The sequence below is a fragment of the Chiloscyllium punctatum genome, chromosome 16 (assembly GCF_047496795.1).
Source record: "Chiloscyllium punctatum isolate Juve2018m chromosome 16, sChiPun1.3, whole genome shotgun sequence".
Lineage (NCBI taxonomy): Eukaryota > Metazoa > Chordata > Chondrichthyes > Orectolobiformes > Hemiscylliidae > Chiloscyllium > Chiloscyllium punctatum.
The window spans coordinates 26183851-26201539 of NC_092754.1; the positions used below are offsets into that span (position 1 = coordinate 26183851).

The window sequence follows — 17689 nt, forward strand, 5'->3', positions numbered from 1 at the left end:
GATTCTGCAAATGTCTGAATATTTGGACAATCTGAGGATTGCCACCTACCAGGTTCCAGCTGTAAGGCTGTCCTGATTAGATTTGCCTAAGACAGATCATGTTCTTTACTAGAACACACAAGTTGAATGATCTATTTGTTCACATTTGAAACTATTTGAATCGGAAATTGGAAATTTTTCACACTTCAGGATTTCACATGACATCTCACTGGTGCAAGAGAACTAATAAAGAATTGATTTAACTGTCTACAAAGGACAGAGAGTTCATAAATTTGCAATTATCCGCATTAAGCTCATCCTTACCAAGACCAATGAATTCAGATTGGGATGTACCTCGCTCAAAAACTAGATCATTCTGTCATTCTATCTTGGTGAACTGAAAGCCCATACTGTTAGCACTAATATGACCCACATTCCCTGTGCTGTCAACTGAATCAATCAGGCACTCATGGGGTCTGAATTTCTGTTGCATCATACATTTTCACATGCAGGTTGTAGCTTGGAGCTATGCATAGCAATGGGGAAAGCTCAGATTTGTTTCCTTTACTTGGCTGACCAGGAATCCCTTTCACCCTTACTGCCTGGCATTGGCGTGTTTGGAAGATTGATGGTCATATTGTTTAGCTGCATTATGAATAAATCTTCCTTATCAATTGAGTACTAGAGCGGACTAGAACCCAGAGCTTCTAGATTAGGGGCAGGAACACGTCTATCATTATATAAAGACTGGTAAAATATGGCAAAGTGGAGATACATTCTTTATGAGGTGATGCACTTGTGATGAATGTCATCACTTTTTGGAAATCCTCTTATTTCTCACAGTACTGCATTGGTTCATGTTTGCATCATTTTTTAGAGCATAAAAAAGCCTCACTTGTAAGGCTGACTGTTCACAAACATATGTTATGTGTCATGAGTGTCATATTTTAGTGTTGTATGAAATTTCTTGATTTTATTTCGTGATAGTTTAACAGAAGACTCTGCTAGCTACATTGTCATAGTTAATGGCTGAAAATCTTTTCTAAGCTCTTGTTTAACTGAGCTTTTAGTAGGAAGGTCCCTGTGAGCAATCTCATAAGTACTCTTATTGTGGATGCAAACAGGAGTGGAATGAAGAGGAATTTAGAGAGGTATGCATGATAAGGCAGCACAACAGAGAAGAACTTTTACCAGAACTTACACTATGTTGCTCCTTTCAGGATACGTCAGAAGGAGTCTGCTTAAATAGGCTATGGTTCAATAAGTTGGCCTTACCAGAGCAGATTGTAGGCTATTAAAGCTCAGATGATGTCCCAGGGAATATTGCTTCCATGCCATGGACTAAGCTGAGTGCTAAGATTGGGGGGATTAGGGCTGAGAGTAGGATGAAGGAAGTCAACAAACTTGACGCAATTGAGAAATTTTGGAGCCTAAAGAAATTTATCAGCAGCTAGACAAAACTAGCTGTTTGATATAGGTTGACATTGTGCTCGTTATTAGATGCATGGGAGGAGTCTCAAGAATTCTAGGATTCCCTGTGTCTGGAGAAGAAATTGACTACCAAAACATAAGCAGCATTTGACGCATCTGAATTAGGGATGCTTTAAGAATGTCCCAAGGTTAGATATCTGAAAATGAAGAAATGGAATCCCTTGTGAAAGAGACAGAGTTTTAATGAGATTTCAAAACCCACAATCTTACCAACATCTTGGTGGGATCTGTCTTGGTTGCATATAGTGCAATCTATGAGGTATTTGACCACAGTTTCTCAATAAATACATTTGTTAATATTGAGTGCTGGCATCTAAATTGTAAATATAATGCATAATAATTATCCTACCTTTTCATTGTACCCCTTTTACTCACTAGTGCTTAGGTTTGTTCAACTTTGTATAATGAACTTTTTTTGGTGTTGCAGTTCAATCCTGGAATCCTGCTGCTTTCTTTTGTGCCCTTGTTTCTGACATGCATTCTATTTTTTACAAGCTGTTAGTCAATCAAGCCAAATCACAATAATAATCTAGTTTGTCCAGTATTCTCATAACAGAGACCAAAAAATAGTTAATAGTAACCCCAAAGTATTGCCATTTTCCTTTTTAGTAATTGCCAATTAGAGAATCTCAATTCTCCTTTTGGTTATCTCTCAGTGTAACCCTCTGAAAATATTGAAAAGCAAAACCCAACTGAAGATTGACATACTTATAAAAGCTGAACTTGATATCACCAAATGTTCTTAATGTGCACAGTTATATTTACAACAAATGCTTTCAGTTTCCTCTTCCTCAACATTCTATTCTTAAATCCAGTTTATGATTACTGTCACAGAAAGTGTGTAAATGATAAGTGAGGACTGGATTAGGATGAGGATTAAAACATAACGTCATGCCAAAAAATAAACTGCTTTGCATGTTTAAGTGGGTTTGTAATGTATCTTAACCTTTTTTGATGATTCATCAAATTTAGTTCTTATTTTGAATTTGCCTGAGTTTAACTTAGTTGCACAAAAACTTTTTAAAAGCCATGTGGAAAACCCTATATACTGAAATAAAAGATTTAATGCAGTTTCAAGAATCATGCAGTGTAAATATACAGAATTTAAAACATAACTTATTCAGAGTGGTGAATTAAAGTGATTTCTTTAGCTCCTTCAATATTAAGAGTCCTTGAACCTCTATGGTTTGGCACATAGTTATGAAAAGGAAAACAAATTATAAAGTCCCTACAATGCAGAAAGTGGCCATCCAGCCTATCAAATCTATACCAACCTTCCAAAGAGTATCCCACCCAGACTCACCCCATCCCCATCACCCCGCATTAACTATTGCTAACCCACCTAATGTGCAAATTTCTAGATACTACAAGGCAATTTATCATGGCCAATCCACCTAAATTGCACATCTTTGGACTGTGGGAGGAACTCCACGCAGACACTGGGAGAACATGCAAACTCCACACAGACTGTCACCAAAGGCTGGAATCAAACCTGAGTCCCTGGCACTGTGAAACAGCAGTGTTAATCACTGAGCCATTGTATCACCCAATTTGTTTCCTAATCTGCACTAAAGTAATTTCCCAATAATAAATTTGTTCGAATTGTTCCAATGCCTGAGAGAAGAACCTTGTCCATTAACAGCAAGTAATGAAGTTGTAGAAAGATAAAATACCATGTTCCTATCACCAAAAATGTAGTTTGTGCATACAGTATTGGTTAGTTCTATTGGTGCTGTCGCAGTGCTGGAATTCTGAAGGGAGAAATACTGTAAATAGTTCTATGAAAATGAAGATTAAATTTAAGTGGTGTACACACATTCAAGGACATTGGAGAAGGAATGTTTTATCTGAGTGGGGGGCGCGGTGTGTGGGTGTGAGTAGATATTGACAATATTGACAGTGAAGTGGGGTGTGTGCAGATACTGACAGTGCAGTGGGGAGTGTGCAAAGATTGACAGTGCCTTGGGGAGTGTATAGATACTGAGAGTGCAGTGGGGTGTGTGCAGATATTGACAGTGCAGCAGGGAGTGGGCAGATATTGAGGAAATTGACAGTGCATTGGGATGTGTGCAGATATTGAAGATAGTCACAGTGCAGTAGGATTTGTACAGATATCGAGGTAAAAACAATGACTGCAGATGCTGGAAAGCAAATACTGGATTAATGGTGCTGGAAGAGCACAGCAGTTCAGGCAGCATCCAACGAGCAGCGAAATCGACGTTTCGGGCAAAAGTCCTTCATCAGGAATAAAAAAAGCTTTTTTTATTCCTGATGAAGGGCTTTTGCCCGAAACGTCGATTTCGCTGCTCGTTGGATGCTGCCTGAACTGCTGTGCTCTTCCAGTACCATTAATCCAGTATTTGTACAGATATCAGCGGTGCAGTGGAAAATGTGCAGAAACTGAGGACATTGACAGTGTAATGGGGACTATACAGATATTGACAGTTGACAGTGCATTGGGGAGTGTGCATATTTTGAGGATATTGGCAGTGCAGTGGGGAGTGTACATAAATTGAGGAGATTGACAGTGTACTGGGGGAGTGTGCAAAAGTTGAGGATGTTCACAGTGCAATGGGGAGTGTGCAGAAATTGAGAAATTGATAGTGCAGAGGGTGCACTAGCAGTGCAGTGGGGAATGTGTAGATATGGACAGTGCAGTGAGGAGTGTGTGGATATTTAGGATATTGACAATGCATTGAGGAGTGTGCAGATATTGAGGTTTTGACAGTGTGGGGGCAAGTGTGCAAATATTGAGGACATTGACAGTGTAGTGGGGAATTTATACACATTGTGCAGTGCGGATTGTGCAGATATTGACACTATGTTGGGGAGTGTTCAGGTATTAAGAATATTGTCAGTGCAGTGGTGAGTATGCAGATATTGAGATTTTGATACATTAGGGGAGTGTACAAATATTGAGGACATTGTTAGTGCAGTGGGGAGTGTGGAGACATTGAGAATATTGTTAGTGCAGTGGGGAGCGTGTACATATTGAGGATATTGAAAGTGTGGTGGGGTGTGTGCACATATTGAAGATATTGACTGCAGTGGTGAGTGTGAAGATAATAATGCAATAGTGAGTGTATAGATATTTTGACAGTGTGGGTAGTGGGGAATGTGCAGATGTTCATAACACAGTGGATAGATATTGACAGTGCAGTGGGGAGTGTGGAGATACTAACAGTACAGTGCTGAGTGTGTACGGGGGATTCTGCAGATATTAAGGATATTGACAGTAAAGCCAGGAGTGTACAGATATTGAGGACATTAACAATGTAGTGGGGAATGTGCAGACATTCATAACACAGTGGGTAGATATTGACAGTGCAGTGGGAAGTGTGTAGATACTGACAGTACAGTGGTGAGTGTGTACGGGGGAATTCTGCAGATATTAAGGATATTGACAGGGTAGTGGGGAGTGTGTATATATTGAAGATATGGAAAGTGCAGTGAGGTGTGTGCAGACATTGACACTGCATTGGAGAATATGAAGGTATTGAGAATATTGGCACTGCAGTGAGGAGTATGCAGATACTGAGTATGTTGACAGTGCAGTGGGGAGTGTGGAGATACTGACAGTGCAGTAGAGTGTGCAGATATTGATATTTTGACAGTGTTGGGGGTATGTACAGATCTTGAAGACAGTGGCACGGTGGTTAGCACTGCTGCCTCACAGCGCCAGAGACCCGGGTTCAATTCCCGCCTCAGGCAACTGTCTGTGTGGAGTTTGCACATTCTCCCCGTGTATGCTTGGGCTTCCTCCGGATGCTCCGGTTTCCTCCCACAGTCCAAAAATGTGCAGATTATGTGAACTGGCCATGCTAAATTGCCCGTAGAGTTAGGTGAAAGGGTAAATGTAGGGTTGCTCTTCGGAGGGTCGGTGTGGACTTGTTGGGCCGAAGGGTCTGTTTCCACAATGTAAGTAATCTAAAAATTGACAATGTAGTGGGGAATGTGCAGACGTTGATATTGACAGCGCAGCAGGGAGTGTGCAGAAATTTAGGATATTGTAAGTGGAGCAGGGTGTGTGTAGATATTGACAGTGCACTTGTCAGTATGCAGATATTGAGGATATTGACACTGCAGTGGGAGCGTGCATATATTGAGGATATTGAAAGTGCAATGGAGTGTGTGCAGATATTGACAGTGTATTGGGAAGTGCGCTGGTATTGGCAGTGCAATAGGGAGACTGCAGAAATTGAAGATATTGACAGTCTAGTGTGAGTGCACAGATATTGATTGCAGCTGGGAATGTGCAGATATTAGGATTTTGACAGTGCAGGTGGAGTGTACAGATATTGAGGATATTGAAAGTGCAGTGGGGTATGTACAGATTTTCAAGACATTGATAGTGCAATGGAGAGTGTGTGATATTGATAGTGCATTAGCGAGTGTGTAGGTTTTGAAGATATAATGCAGGGGCAGTGCGCAGATATTAACTGTGCAATGGGGAGTGAGCAGATAATAAGGATATTGACTCTGCAGATATTAACCGTGAAATGGGGAGTGAACAGATGAGGATATTAACAATGTAATGTGCAAATATTTACTGTGCCATCGGGAGTGTGCAGATATTAAGGATATTGACAATCATGGGGGAGGGTGGAGTACATCTCCTGAAGCATTACTTCCGCATTGCGAGGCCCATACTTGGGCAAGCTGCAGCTTCGGCCGCTGATTGGCTGAGTGCGGGCTGTCTGCGTGACCCGGATGATCGCTCGGGCCCGACGAAGGAACCGTCCGCAAGAGTGCCGTCGCCAACCGTCACCACCACCACCGCCATCGCCATGGTGAGTGCCACCTGGCCCCGGGGCAAGCCCTGTCCATTCATACCACCACCCCCCCCCCCCCCCTCCACCTCGGCCCACATCCCGACATAGGAACCGTCTTTCAGCTGGTCCTCACAAGGAGGACACCGCGAGTTAGATCCAGCGGGGGTGAGGTAGAGCGGAGAGCCGGGCCGGGAGGGCTGCCCGGCCGGGCCTTGTGGCTGCGCCGCCGCCGCCGCCGCTGTTCGCATCCCGGTCACGGCTCCCAAGCCCCGCTGCCTTTCAGAGTCTCTTGTTGATTGCTCGGGGTTGCGATCAACTATCCTCCTCTCCCTCCCTCTCTCTCTCCCTCCACACTGCGCCTTGCTCTAAAGTGTAGGCAAACTTCCTGCCAAATACTGTTCCTCATTCAGACCATAGCTGGCTGACTGAGGGAGGGAGGGAGGATCAAGTGTGAGCTTTTAGTCTCTTGCACTGTCACAACCTCAACCTACGCCAGCATCCTAGTTGTGATAGTCCGCTCAAGTCTTGTGTTACAGTTGTACATTTTTTTTGTTGGTATTATGTTCCTCTGACCACTCCATGGACGTTCACTGAAGGCAGTTGGGTTCCTTTATGATGTCGGGTTATTGTGAACTCAGGGTTCCCCATTGTGTATCTTAAAGGAAATGTGGCCCAACGCAGCACAAAGTTATTCAGCGCCCTTCCAATGAAGCTGTCAGCTATTAAATGAAGTTTAGGTGGTTGTCATTGCACAATGGTGAGGATTGAGTGATTAATAAAATACATTTCTAGACCCAAAGATTAGTTTACGACTGGTAGATAATCAGACTGCTAACGGTAAGAAACCACGCGTTTTGGGTTTTTCTTTTAACCAGGCCAAACCAAATCTGTTCTCTAATCTTTGTAATTATTTAATGGATTTGAACACTTAAATCATTTTAACTTTTCTATCTATAATACTAAAGATTACTTGGTCTCATTTCCGCTCCTGGATTTTTCAACATTGGTGGCACATCAGAGACATTCTACTGTAGAAATGAGGAAGTTATCTGTTTGACAGATTGTGATCTTGATTCGTTGGGTTTAGACATGCATTGTAGTTTTAAAGATTTTTTTGCAGGATCTGTTTTCTGAAATGTTTGAATAGATTGCACTGGGAGAAATTGGTCCTTTATTCACTTATTTTAACTAGTCTAATTCTCAATGTCAATTTGTCTCAATTTTATCAAATAACTGACTACAGCTCTATATATGCTAATGAGCCTTTTTCATTGTATCATAGAATCCAACAGCATGGAGACAGCCCCTTCAGCCCAAACTGGTCCATGCCAACCAAAGTGTCTATCCACACTAACCCCATTTCCTGGCACTTGGCCCATATCCTTCTCAACCTTTCCCATCCATGTATTTGTGCAAATGCCTTTTAAATGTTGTTTATGTACCCACCTCAACTACTTTCGCTGGCAGCTCCTTCCATATGCATACCACTCTCTTTGTAAAACAAAGTTGCCTCTCAGGTTCCCTTTTATTCTTTCCCCTCTAACCTTAAACTGATGCCCTCTAGTCCTCAATTTCCCTACCCTGGGAAAAAGACTGAGTGCATTCACCCTGTCCAGGCCTCTTATCATATACACTTCTGTAAGATCCACCTTCAGTCTCCTATGCTCTAAAGTTAAAAAAGTCCTATCTTGTCCAACCTCTCTCTATAACTCAGACTGTTGAGTCCTGGCTACATTCTTGAAAATTTCTTCTGCACTCTTTCCAGTTTAATAACATCCTTTCAAACGCAAGGTGACCAAAACTGAACACATTACTACAAGTTTGGCCTCCCCAGCAATCCTGTACAACTGCAACGTAACTTCGATACTGAATGCCCTGACTGATAAAGGCCAGTGTGCCAAAAGCCTTCTTTACTGCTCGATCTATCTGTGACTCCACTTTGAGAACTGTGCATCTGAACTTCAAGGTGCCTCTGTTCTACTACACTCCTTAAGGCCCTGCCATTCAAGTTGATTGTGAATTAGTCTCCAGGCCTCAACTCAGCCTACGCTATGATAGCTTTTTTTACATGATTTGAATACATGTCAGTTTAGTCAATAACAAACTTTTATTCCTCTTCTGCCTGGATATTTGGCATTGCCTGGTTCTCATTTCTGACGCTTCTAAAGAAACACTGAAATCTTTGAATTCAGATGGTCCCTTGCTTTGTTTTAGAGTTTTTGCATAGGCTGACTGAAACTTGTGCTTTTGATAATCTTAATATTTCTGTTACAAGCAATAATTCAGTAAAATGTAACAGGCATGTGAAATGTTCAGACTGTTTGCACGTTAACTGTGAAAGATTGGTGAAAGTACTGATTCTGTTTTCTTTCAAACTTGGATTGTGTTGGAGGAATTTTGCATTTTATAACACATGTTTAATGTACTGGTAGTCGTAGGTCTAAATTTGTCGTGGGAACAGTTTCTTATGATAAACAAGTCACATGACAACACCTCTTCAAGTAGATCCTTTTAACATTGATCTTGAGGCATGTGAGATGCTTTTTGTTTTCATCATCATCTGATTGTATTTAACCTTGCTACAAAAATGATGCATATGAACAAGCAGTTTGCTTCTTGGCCTTTTAAAGTATCCTTCTGAAACTCTTCAGATGTGAGTTGACTTGGAACTGAAACTTCCTCTTGTTGCACCAGCCGTTGACATGCAGATCCAAGGATGTTATATGTGCTATAGACTAAAATCAGTAACTCAGAGGCTGGAGGAAGCTATGCGTAGGTCATGTTGGATGTGGTATTTTAGGGGGTATTCATTGTCTGTCCTGCAGCCTTGTTTGCCTGGGTGGATCTGGAGAAGGAACATTTAATATATGCTTGAGATCTTTTGTCAGTGGTGGGCAATTCTGGGATTACAGAATAAAGTAGGTAACTGATTTGTTATTTAATTTCCTAAACTATTTCCTTTTTAAATTCTTTATTCTGTTGGTCTTAAAAAGGGGCACTTGTACCTTTTTTTTTTGATTCATGGCTCCAGAAAGAATTGGTGTCTCCTTATAGTTTTGTTTTAAGGGGTGTAGGTGTAAATAGTATTTCTAATTTATTGTTTTTGCTACTATTGGCTGACTGTCCGGACAGGCACTTGGATGCATTGACTTACTAAGTTTCTCCAGTTTGATCCTGCTTTGAATTGTTTGTTAAATAAGATTTGAGAGAGGAAGGAGGGGCAAGAATAACATACTGTGACTAGCCATTTTTCTTGAGCCTCAATGTTCCTGTTGCTTGACATTTTCCTGCAGCTGAAAGTAATATCTGATCTGCCATTAATTTATGAAATCACTGGAACCTGCATTATCTACAGTCAAAAATTACTTGTTTTCTCCATTGTGTACAATGGTTTACATAAACAAACAAAGCCTTGCATCACAACCTGCTGATGCAAACATGCCATCTGCCTTCGGTAAACCTTCCAGAAGAAGAAAGATGACACAATTTTGTATTATGCTGTCCTTTAGTTTCCATTATCCATTTGGATATAATTGCAGCATTTTTTCCACTGGATAGTTGTGACAAAGCAGATACTTGTGAATGTATCAAAGAAATTAATTTAATCGATTCTTAATTTACTTTAAAACTACTCCTTGATGCTACAAGGATGTGCTACTTCATCCTGTTTCTTGGATAGCATAATATTAGTTACAGAACTTTGGTTTAAATGTGATACTGCTTATTACTTGTATCCTTAATTTTATTTTTCTGTGCAATATTCTTATTCTAATATCGAAAATGAAGGACAGCACTTGGGCTCTATAACTTCATTCTTGACTTAAATGATAAGTTTCTAGTCGGACGACTTTCCCCCCAGGGAAGGGGCTTTGTCATGTGGGAAGAGAGGGAGAGGGGTGAAGAGGAGGAGTTCTGTGGATGCTTGATGATTCGTCCCCTTAAATGAGAACCAATCTCAAGTTTCAACTATTTTCTGATGACAGCTTGGAGTAATTCTAAACTTATGCTTTAGATCATAAACGTACCTGTTGTTCTGCCATTCAAATTATTTACTGGAAAGAATATTTAGATTTGTAATGAAAATGATTCCTACGCATTCTTGGACCTCATGCAATGCAAGATCATGCAATTTTCCACATGCTGAGTACCTGATTTTGCGTGTGCTATTGAAGGAAGGCAAGAGGGAGGGTTTGGTAGTTCACAAGTCGGTTAGTTGTTGCACCATGCTCCTGATATGTTTAGATCATTGTTTAATGTTTGTTCAAAAGCTGACTAATATAATTTCTTGCAGCCACTATGTCAATTAGAAAATATAGATTTTTTTTCGGTGGAATGTAAATTTTCTTTCATACTTCAGTTTTTAGTTTGATCTATTAACAATATATTTGATTTGGACTGCATGCTGAATGTTTGCTGTTGTGTAAGGTGAGTTTATATTTGAAGCAGCCAGATCTGATCCAAAGATTGAATTATTTTCAGTTCTGGGAGCACCACTAAATAGTATAATTGTTGCACTGCAGTTCCATGAAAGTTATTTTATGTGTTTAATGCTAATAAACATAGCAATTAACATGGCATGCTTGTGACAAACCAATGATTGGCTAGTGGTTTTAAAGCTTTTGGAGATTCTTCTGTTGAAATCTGGGTCTGTTGTTGACCAGTTAGTAGAGACGAATGTTAAGAATTAGTCAGTAACTCCATTATTGTTGTGTTATTCAGTTGCTGAGTTGGTTAAAGGCAAACTAGGTGGACATCGGTTGGCATCATCAAGCAGTTTTTATGTTCTTATTGTTTCTAGGGCTTGAGCACAAAATTCCAGGCTGCTAATCTAATGCATATTCATGGACTATCCTGTCACATCTACTGTTTTCGAGATGAGATATTAAAGACTCTACCTGGCTGTTCAGGTGGATGTTAAAGATTCCATTGTGATGCTTCAAAGAAGAGCAGGGAAACTGCTCATATTCATTCCTGAATCACATCCCAGAGTAAACCATCTGGTCATTATGCCATTGTTTGCTGTGTACAAGTTGGTTGTTGCATTACCTGCATTATAACAGTGGTTGTGCTTGGAAATGTACTCCATTGCCTGGAAGGTACTTTTGAGACATCCAGGGGTTGTGAATTGTATGGTATACATTATTTTCTTTTGGAGGAGGAAATTAGTACAAGTGTCAAGTTAACTTCTGTGTTCTGTTGCTATTTAATACTAGAGCAGTGTCACAGTCGAGTTCACATGAAGTTGTATATAGTCAGCTGTTTGGATGTGCTGTTATAATTGGCCTTCACTTGGTGAATCTACTTATGTGGATGTAATGCTAGCAGTCAGCACTTGTCCTGGTGCTGTAAGAAGACCATGCAAAATTAGAGGGAGAATATGCTCTGAAGTGACAACTGTGTCTCTTTTCTTCCTGTTGTCCAAGGTTGTATATTGTTCCTGTACCATCACCAATGCTATTTTAATTTGTGGATGTTATTTTAATCTTTGAACTGCTCTGTTTGAAAGCAGAGGCATTTAGTGATTCAGTTAGCATTGTACATTTAGTAACTCAGCTAAAAATTACTGTGGAAAATGAAAAGACTGAGGCATATGGATTGGGTACCTATAGTATGTTCCCATGAAAAGGCATAAGGTTTGGATTTTCTTTTTCTCTGATTAGCATACTGTCTCCAGCTATTAGCAGTCTTAGTGTGCCTGTATTTAACATTCGGAAAAATATTTCACAAATGATTGTGATTTTTAAGGATTTACCCAGCATTAACTGTTAACCATTTGCACTACTTTCATGTACATTTATATTGTATCATAAATTTAATTATTTAATCTGTTCATTGTTCTTGTGTAAATTATTGAAGTCAGTTGTTGCACCTTTTTGAGGTCAATACAATTCAATGTTCAAACTATCTTCTGGCCTAATTTGCTTAACCAGTTGACTCAGACTACAGACAATGCAGGAACTGATGTAGTTCTGTGTTTGCGTGAATCAATTTGTTAATGATTGCAGTGATGGTTCTATCATGTTCTCTGCTGAATAAAAGTTCTCAAATTGTCTGAAATATTTGGCAGTTCCTCAAGCCGCAGTCTGCGTTGTGTGGCAATTCCAGGTGTACACCTTTCTGAGCTTGGAGCTATAATGGTACAATTAGAAATTTTGCAAACATTATGACTTTTGAAGGAAGTTGGTGTGCAAGATTTTTAAAAGGGCTTGAACTTTACTTTCTAATCCACCTGTTGAGAGGTGTTATTACGCCAGGAGGTGGGACTTGAGCCCGGGCCTCCTGGTTTGGAGGTAGGGGCGCTATCACTGCACCATCAGAGAGTCTTTCTACTTGAATGAGAAGTGTAACTGGACTGGCCAGGGTGGAGTCCCCAGCCATGCCCTTGGATCCTGTGCAGACCGGATGCTGGGAGTATTCACAGACATCTTTGATTTTTCCTAACTATAATCTGAAGTCCTCGTCTGCTTTAAGAAGACCACCATCACCCCGGTACCAAAGAAAAATCATGCAGTGTGCCTTAATGACTACCGCCTGCTGACTCTGACCTCCATAATTATGAAGTGCTTCGAGAGATTAGTCATGGCTCGTATCAACTCCAGCCTACCAAATTGCTTTGGATCTTTTGCAATTTGCCCAGCGGCACAACAGGTCCATAGCAGATGTAATCTCCCTGGCCTTATACTCATCCCTGGAACATCTGGATAACAAGGATACCTATCTCAGGCACCTTCGCATTGACTCCAGATCTGCCTTCAACGCCATCATCTAAACTCTGAGACCTAGGTCTTGGCTTCCCCCTCTGTAACTGGATCCTCAACTTGACCCAGAGACCACAATTAGTAAGAATAAGTGACAACACTTCCTTTGCCATAATTCTCAACATAGATGCCCCACAAGGCTGCATACTCAGCCCCATACTGTACTCCATACACACATGATGGTGTGGCCAAATTCCACCCCAACTCCATTTACAAATTTGCTGATGATGCTACCATTAAGGTCGGATCTCAAGCAATGATAAGACTGAATACAGGAAAGATATTGAATGCTTAGTGGTATGGTGTAATGACAACAATCTCGCTTGAGAGTGGAGTTGCAGGTAGATAGGATAGTGAAGAAGGCATTTGGTATACTTTCCTTTATCGGTCAGAGTATTGAGTACAGGAGTTGGGAGGCCATGTTGCGGCTGTACAGGACATTGGAATATTGCGTGCAATTCTGGTCTCCTGTCTATCGGAAAGATGTTGTAAAACTTGAAAGGGTTCAGAAAAGATTTACGAGGATGTTGCTAGGGTTGGAGGATCTGAGCTACAGGGAGAGGTTGAACAGGCTGGGGATGTTTCCCCTGGAGTGACGGAGGCTGAGGGGTGACCTTTATAGAGGTTTACAAAATTATGAGGGGTATGGATAGGATAAATAGACAAAGTCTTTTCCCTGAGGTCGGGGAGTCCAGAACTAGAGGGCATAGGTTTAAGGTGAGAGGGGAAAGATATAAAAGAGACCGAAGGGGCAACTTTTTCTCAGAGGGTGGTACGTGTATGGAATGAGCTGCCAGAGGAAGTGGTGGAGGCTGGTACAATTGCAACATTTAAGAGGCATTTGGATGGGTATATGAATAGGAAGGGTTTGGAGGGATATGGGCCGGGTGCTGGCAGGTGGGACTAGTTTGGGTTGGAATATCTGGTCTGCATGGACGGGTTGGACCGAAGGGTCTGTTTCCATGCTGTACATCAGCAAGATGAAGGAACTAGTCATTGACTTCAGAAAGCAGAGTGGTGGGCACGCTTCCATCATTGGTGCTGAGGCAGAGATGGTCGAGTGCGTCAGGTTCCTGGGAGTGATGATCACCAACAATCTGTCCTAGTCCACCCATATTGACATGATGGTCAAGAATACACAAATACATCCCTACTTCCTCAGGAGGTTAAGGAAATGTCTACAAAGATACTTACCAATTTTTATAGATGCACCATAGAAAGCACCCTATCTGGTTGCGTCATGGCATGGTTTGGCAATTGATCTTCCCAAGACTGCAAGAAACTACAGAATCATGAACACAGCCCAGTCCATTATGCAAATCAGCCTTTCATCCATTCACTCCATCTATACTTGGGAAAGCAACCAACATAATGAAAGAACCCTTCCATCCTGGTTATACTCTCTTCCACCCTCCTCCATTGGGCAGAAGATATAAAAGTTTGAATATACATATGAACAGATTCAAGAACAGCTTCTTCCCTGCTGTTATGAGACTTTTGAACTGACCTATCAAATGTTAATTTTGATCTCATTCACACTCTGTGCGTGGCTCTCTTGCGCTCTCTCTGTGTACCTCTCGCTCTCTTTGTGTGTGCCTCTCTTTGTGTCTGTCTCTCTCTCGCTCTCTCTGTGTTTTAGGGATTAAAAAAACAAAGTCACTGCTAGGACTCCAAAGTTAACTCTTTTTGTCTCAAATCCAAACATTTTTGTTCTTCTCTCTCCATAGATGCTGTCAGACATGCTGAGTTTCTTCAGCACTTTGTTTTTTTACTTCAGCATCCACAGTATTCTTTCATTTTACAGCCTTTTGGAGTCAACATTGAGTTAAACAACTTCAAATTATGACTTCTGTCATTTTTTTTGATATGTTGCTTTATCCTCTCTCTTCCCATTATCCATATCTTTGTTCCATGTTTTGCTTGCAATTAAAGTTGACCTCCATTCTACCATAAGGCTTCCTCTGGAGCTATATTTTGTCATTTTTTTGGGGTTCTCCATTTTCATACCAGTCCCCTTTTTTGTTCTATGACACCTTTGATCTCTAGTCTCCCTCACCTCATTCTTTTAACTATTCTGTGATCTTCCTGTCTGTTCAGCTCTTTTTCAAAAGCTTAAAATTCATCACATTTCCACCTCTCATCAGTTCTAAGAATCTTATTCCACTTGAAACATTAACTCTATTTCTGTCTCCACAAATAGCTGAGACCTGTTGAATTTTTCCAGCATTTTCTTTAGTTTATCTTCCCTGCTTTGATTTTACTAATAGAATGTATAAGTTTAGTAACATTCATCTTCAGTGTGCATGTGTTCCCAGTAGTTTAAAGGCATATCTATGTATTTTCAATGGACTGTTTATAGTAAATGGAACAAAATTAAGAGTTGTCACGGTGAGGAACTGCATCAGAATTGTTGCAAGGGAATTTGAGGGAAATGGAAACAGAGGTAATTACCTTGAAAGGTTCTTTGTTCAATAATTTTTGTAAATTTTAACTGAGCAAACATGCTAGTCAAGCTAGGTGTTGATTTTACTTTGAAAAAACATAATTTATTGGAACAGAAGTAGGTCATTTGGCCTTTTGAGTCTGCTGCAGCATCCCATAAGATCACGGTTTATCTAATAATCCTCACTCTGCTTTCCTGCCTTTTCCCATAACCCTTGATTCCTGTACTGATTAAAAAGCTCTGTCCCAGCCTTGGATATACTTAACCACCCAGCCTCTTCAACCCTCTGTGCTAAACAATTCTACAGATCCCCAACTCTTTTCAGAGAAGAAATTCCATGTTAATTGGATGACCCCTTTCTCTGAGAGTATGCCCTCTGGTCCTCAACTCTCCCATAAGGGGGAAAAAAAACTCTCAACATCTACCCTGCTTTGAGCCACTTCAGAATTTTTTTTTATCTTTCAATTGGGCCATCTCCCATTCTCCTAAATTCCCATGAATACAGGCCAGCTGGGATCAACCAAGTGAACCTTGTCTGGATTGCATGCAATGCCCAGGGATCAACTTAGTGAATATTGTCTGGATTGCCTCCAATGTTATTGTACTTTTTCTGAGATAACGGGACCAAAACTGTTCGCAGTATTCTTTTTGGTGTGGTCTAATTAGTGCCTTGTATAATTCTGACAAGAATTCCCTGCTTTTATCCTCAAATTATGGCTATAATTTGCATCCAATAGATAGTACGTCCAATATCTTGTCTGTGTTTAAATCTATGCAGTCTACATTTATTGCTATGACTTGTGGTAAGGAAATAATTCATAAATAATTTACAACAAGTGCTGTAAAAAATCTTAATGCTTTGCTGATCTCTTTGGTTCCAAAATGAGTAAATGTTCTTCTAATCAGTAAAGTAAAAATGATAATTCTTCCTCATGCATGGGTTCATTGTATAGAAAATAACCCTCTGCAACAAAAATCAGGTAAAAATTTGGCTTTTCATGTGTGCCATTGATTGGAACCTTTTGTACTGTAAAATGAAGCTTTTCATGTCTGCTTTGTGATTAAGTTTTGGATTTGGCTTTGGTCATGAACATGGTAGAATTTACAGAAAATCTGAAACAACAACAGTAACTGCTGGAACAACACAGCAAGCCAGTCAGCATTTGACAAGGCAAGTTCGTGTTTTTAAATGTGCTGTTCTTCAGCACATGAGTGCACATCAAATTATAAGTTTACTTTTTCATGGATACTGACTGACCTGTGACTTCCAGCATTTCCCCTTCTCTTTCATGAATAGTTATTTTGGGTCAGCTGTGAAATTAAAGCCATAACAACTTTGATTGAGGTGATTTTCACCAGTAGTACCTAATTTACTGAATATACTTGTTATGACTTCAGTTTTATTTCCTTTTGAATCTTTGTCATTGCAGTGCAAATTTCAAAAGTCTTTCAGTCCATTAATTTGCATCTTATTTTGTGTTATTGATGCCTGGTCTTTGGGACATTTCTTGCATGTTTACTACAGCTTTAACTTTTCCTTCTTGAATTTTCCTTATTTAACTTTTCCTTATTGGAAGTGGTGAACCTCCTCCTGGAGTTCGTTCTTGATAGGGCAGCTGATTTTGGAATTGGTTGGTAAGATCTTCCATTTTCACACTACAATTGGTCGACACCACAGGAAGTGCTTCCATTTTGGTGCTTTGGGTGTCAACTTATCATGTGCAATTTCCCCACGTAAGTTGAGATGTGTTAACAAAGTGCTTGCCTTTAGTGGCAGCTTTTCTTGGATCCATAGTTGGCATCCCCTTTCAGGTAACTAGTTCATTTAGTTGAAGATTGAGTTCATTGTTAATGGGGAAACTGTAGCAAAAGGTAATTAAGGACTTGCCTTAAGTGTTCAACAAAAGGGTTATAACACCTGGTAGGAGGAAAGATTCAATCAGTGGTAGTACACTGATCTTGGGATTGCTTACCAACAAGGCATGCTCACTGAATCCAGAGATTTGACCTAATCAGATGCGACTAAAATGTTGTGGTTTCCAGTGTTGAGCAAGCTGTGTACTGTGTCATTTGTTCACCTGATGACTGCTTTGTTCAGAAAGCTGTTATGAAATATGCAGTTTGACTGTTGGTACACTATGAAGCATTTGTGAAACTTGATCTTTTGTATATTAAACCATCCTACATCCAGATAGCAACATCAAATTTCTCACATAATCTACAGGTTGTTCTCCTATAATGCGACA

The 17689-nt window shown here is 40.3% G+C and overlaps 1 protein-coding gene across 3 annotated transcripts in view; it reads left to right on the forward strand.

Annotated features, from left to right (window-relative positions):
* The first annotated feature begins 6119 nt into the window (after positions 1-6119).
* The window catches only part of capzb (capping actin protein of muscle Z-line subunit beta), a 123152-nt gene continuing 111582 nt past the window's right edge, over positions 6120-17689 (forward strand). For all 3 annotated transcript variants that reach the window (XR_011962704.1, XM_072586525.1, XM_072586526.1), the window contains exon 1: positions 6120-6260. Coding sequence is in view for 2 of the 3 variants with exons in the window: in XM_072586525.1 (XP_072442626.1) it covers positions 6258-6260 (3 nt within the window). In the remaining variant the exon portion in view is untranslated. The remainder of the gene's footprint in view (positions 6261-17689) is intronic.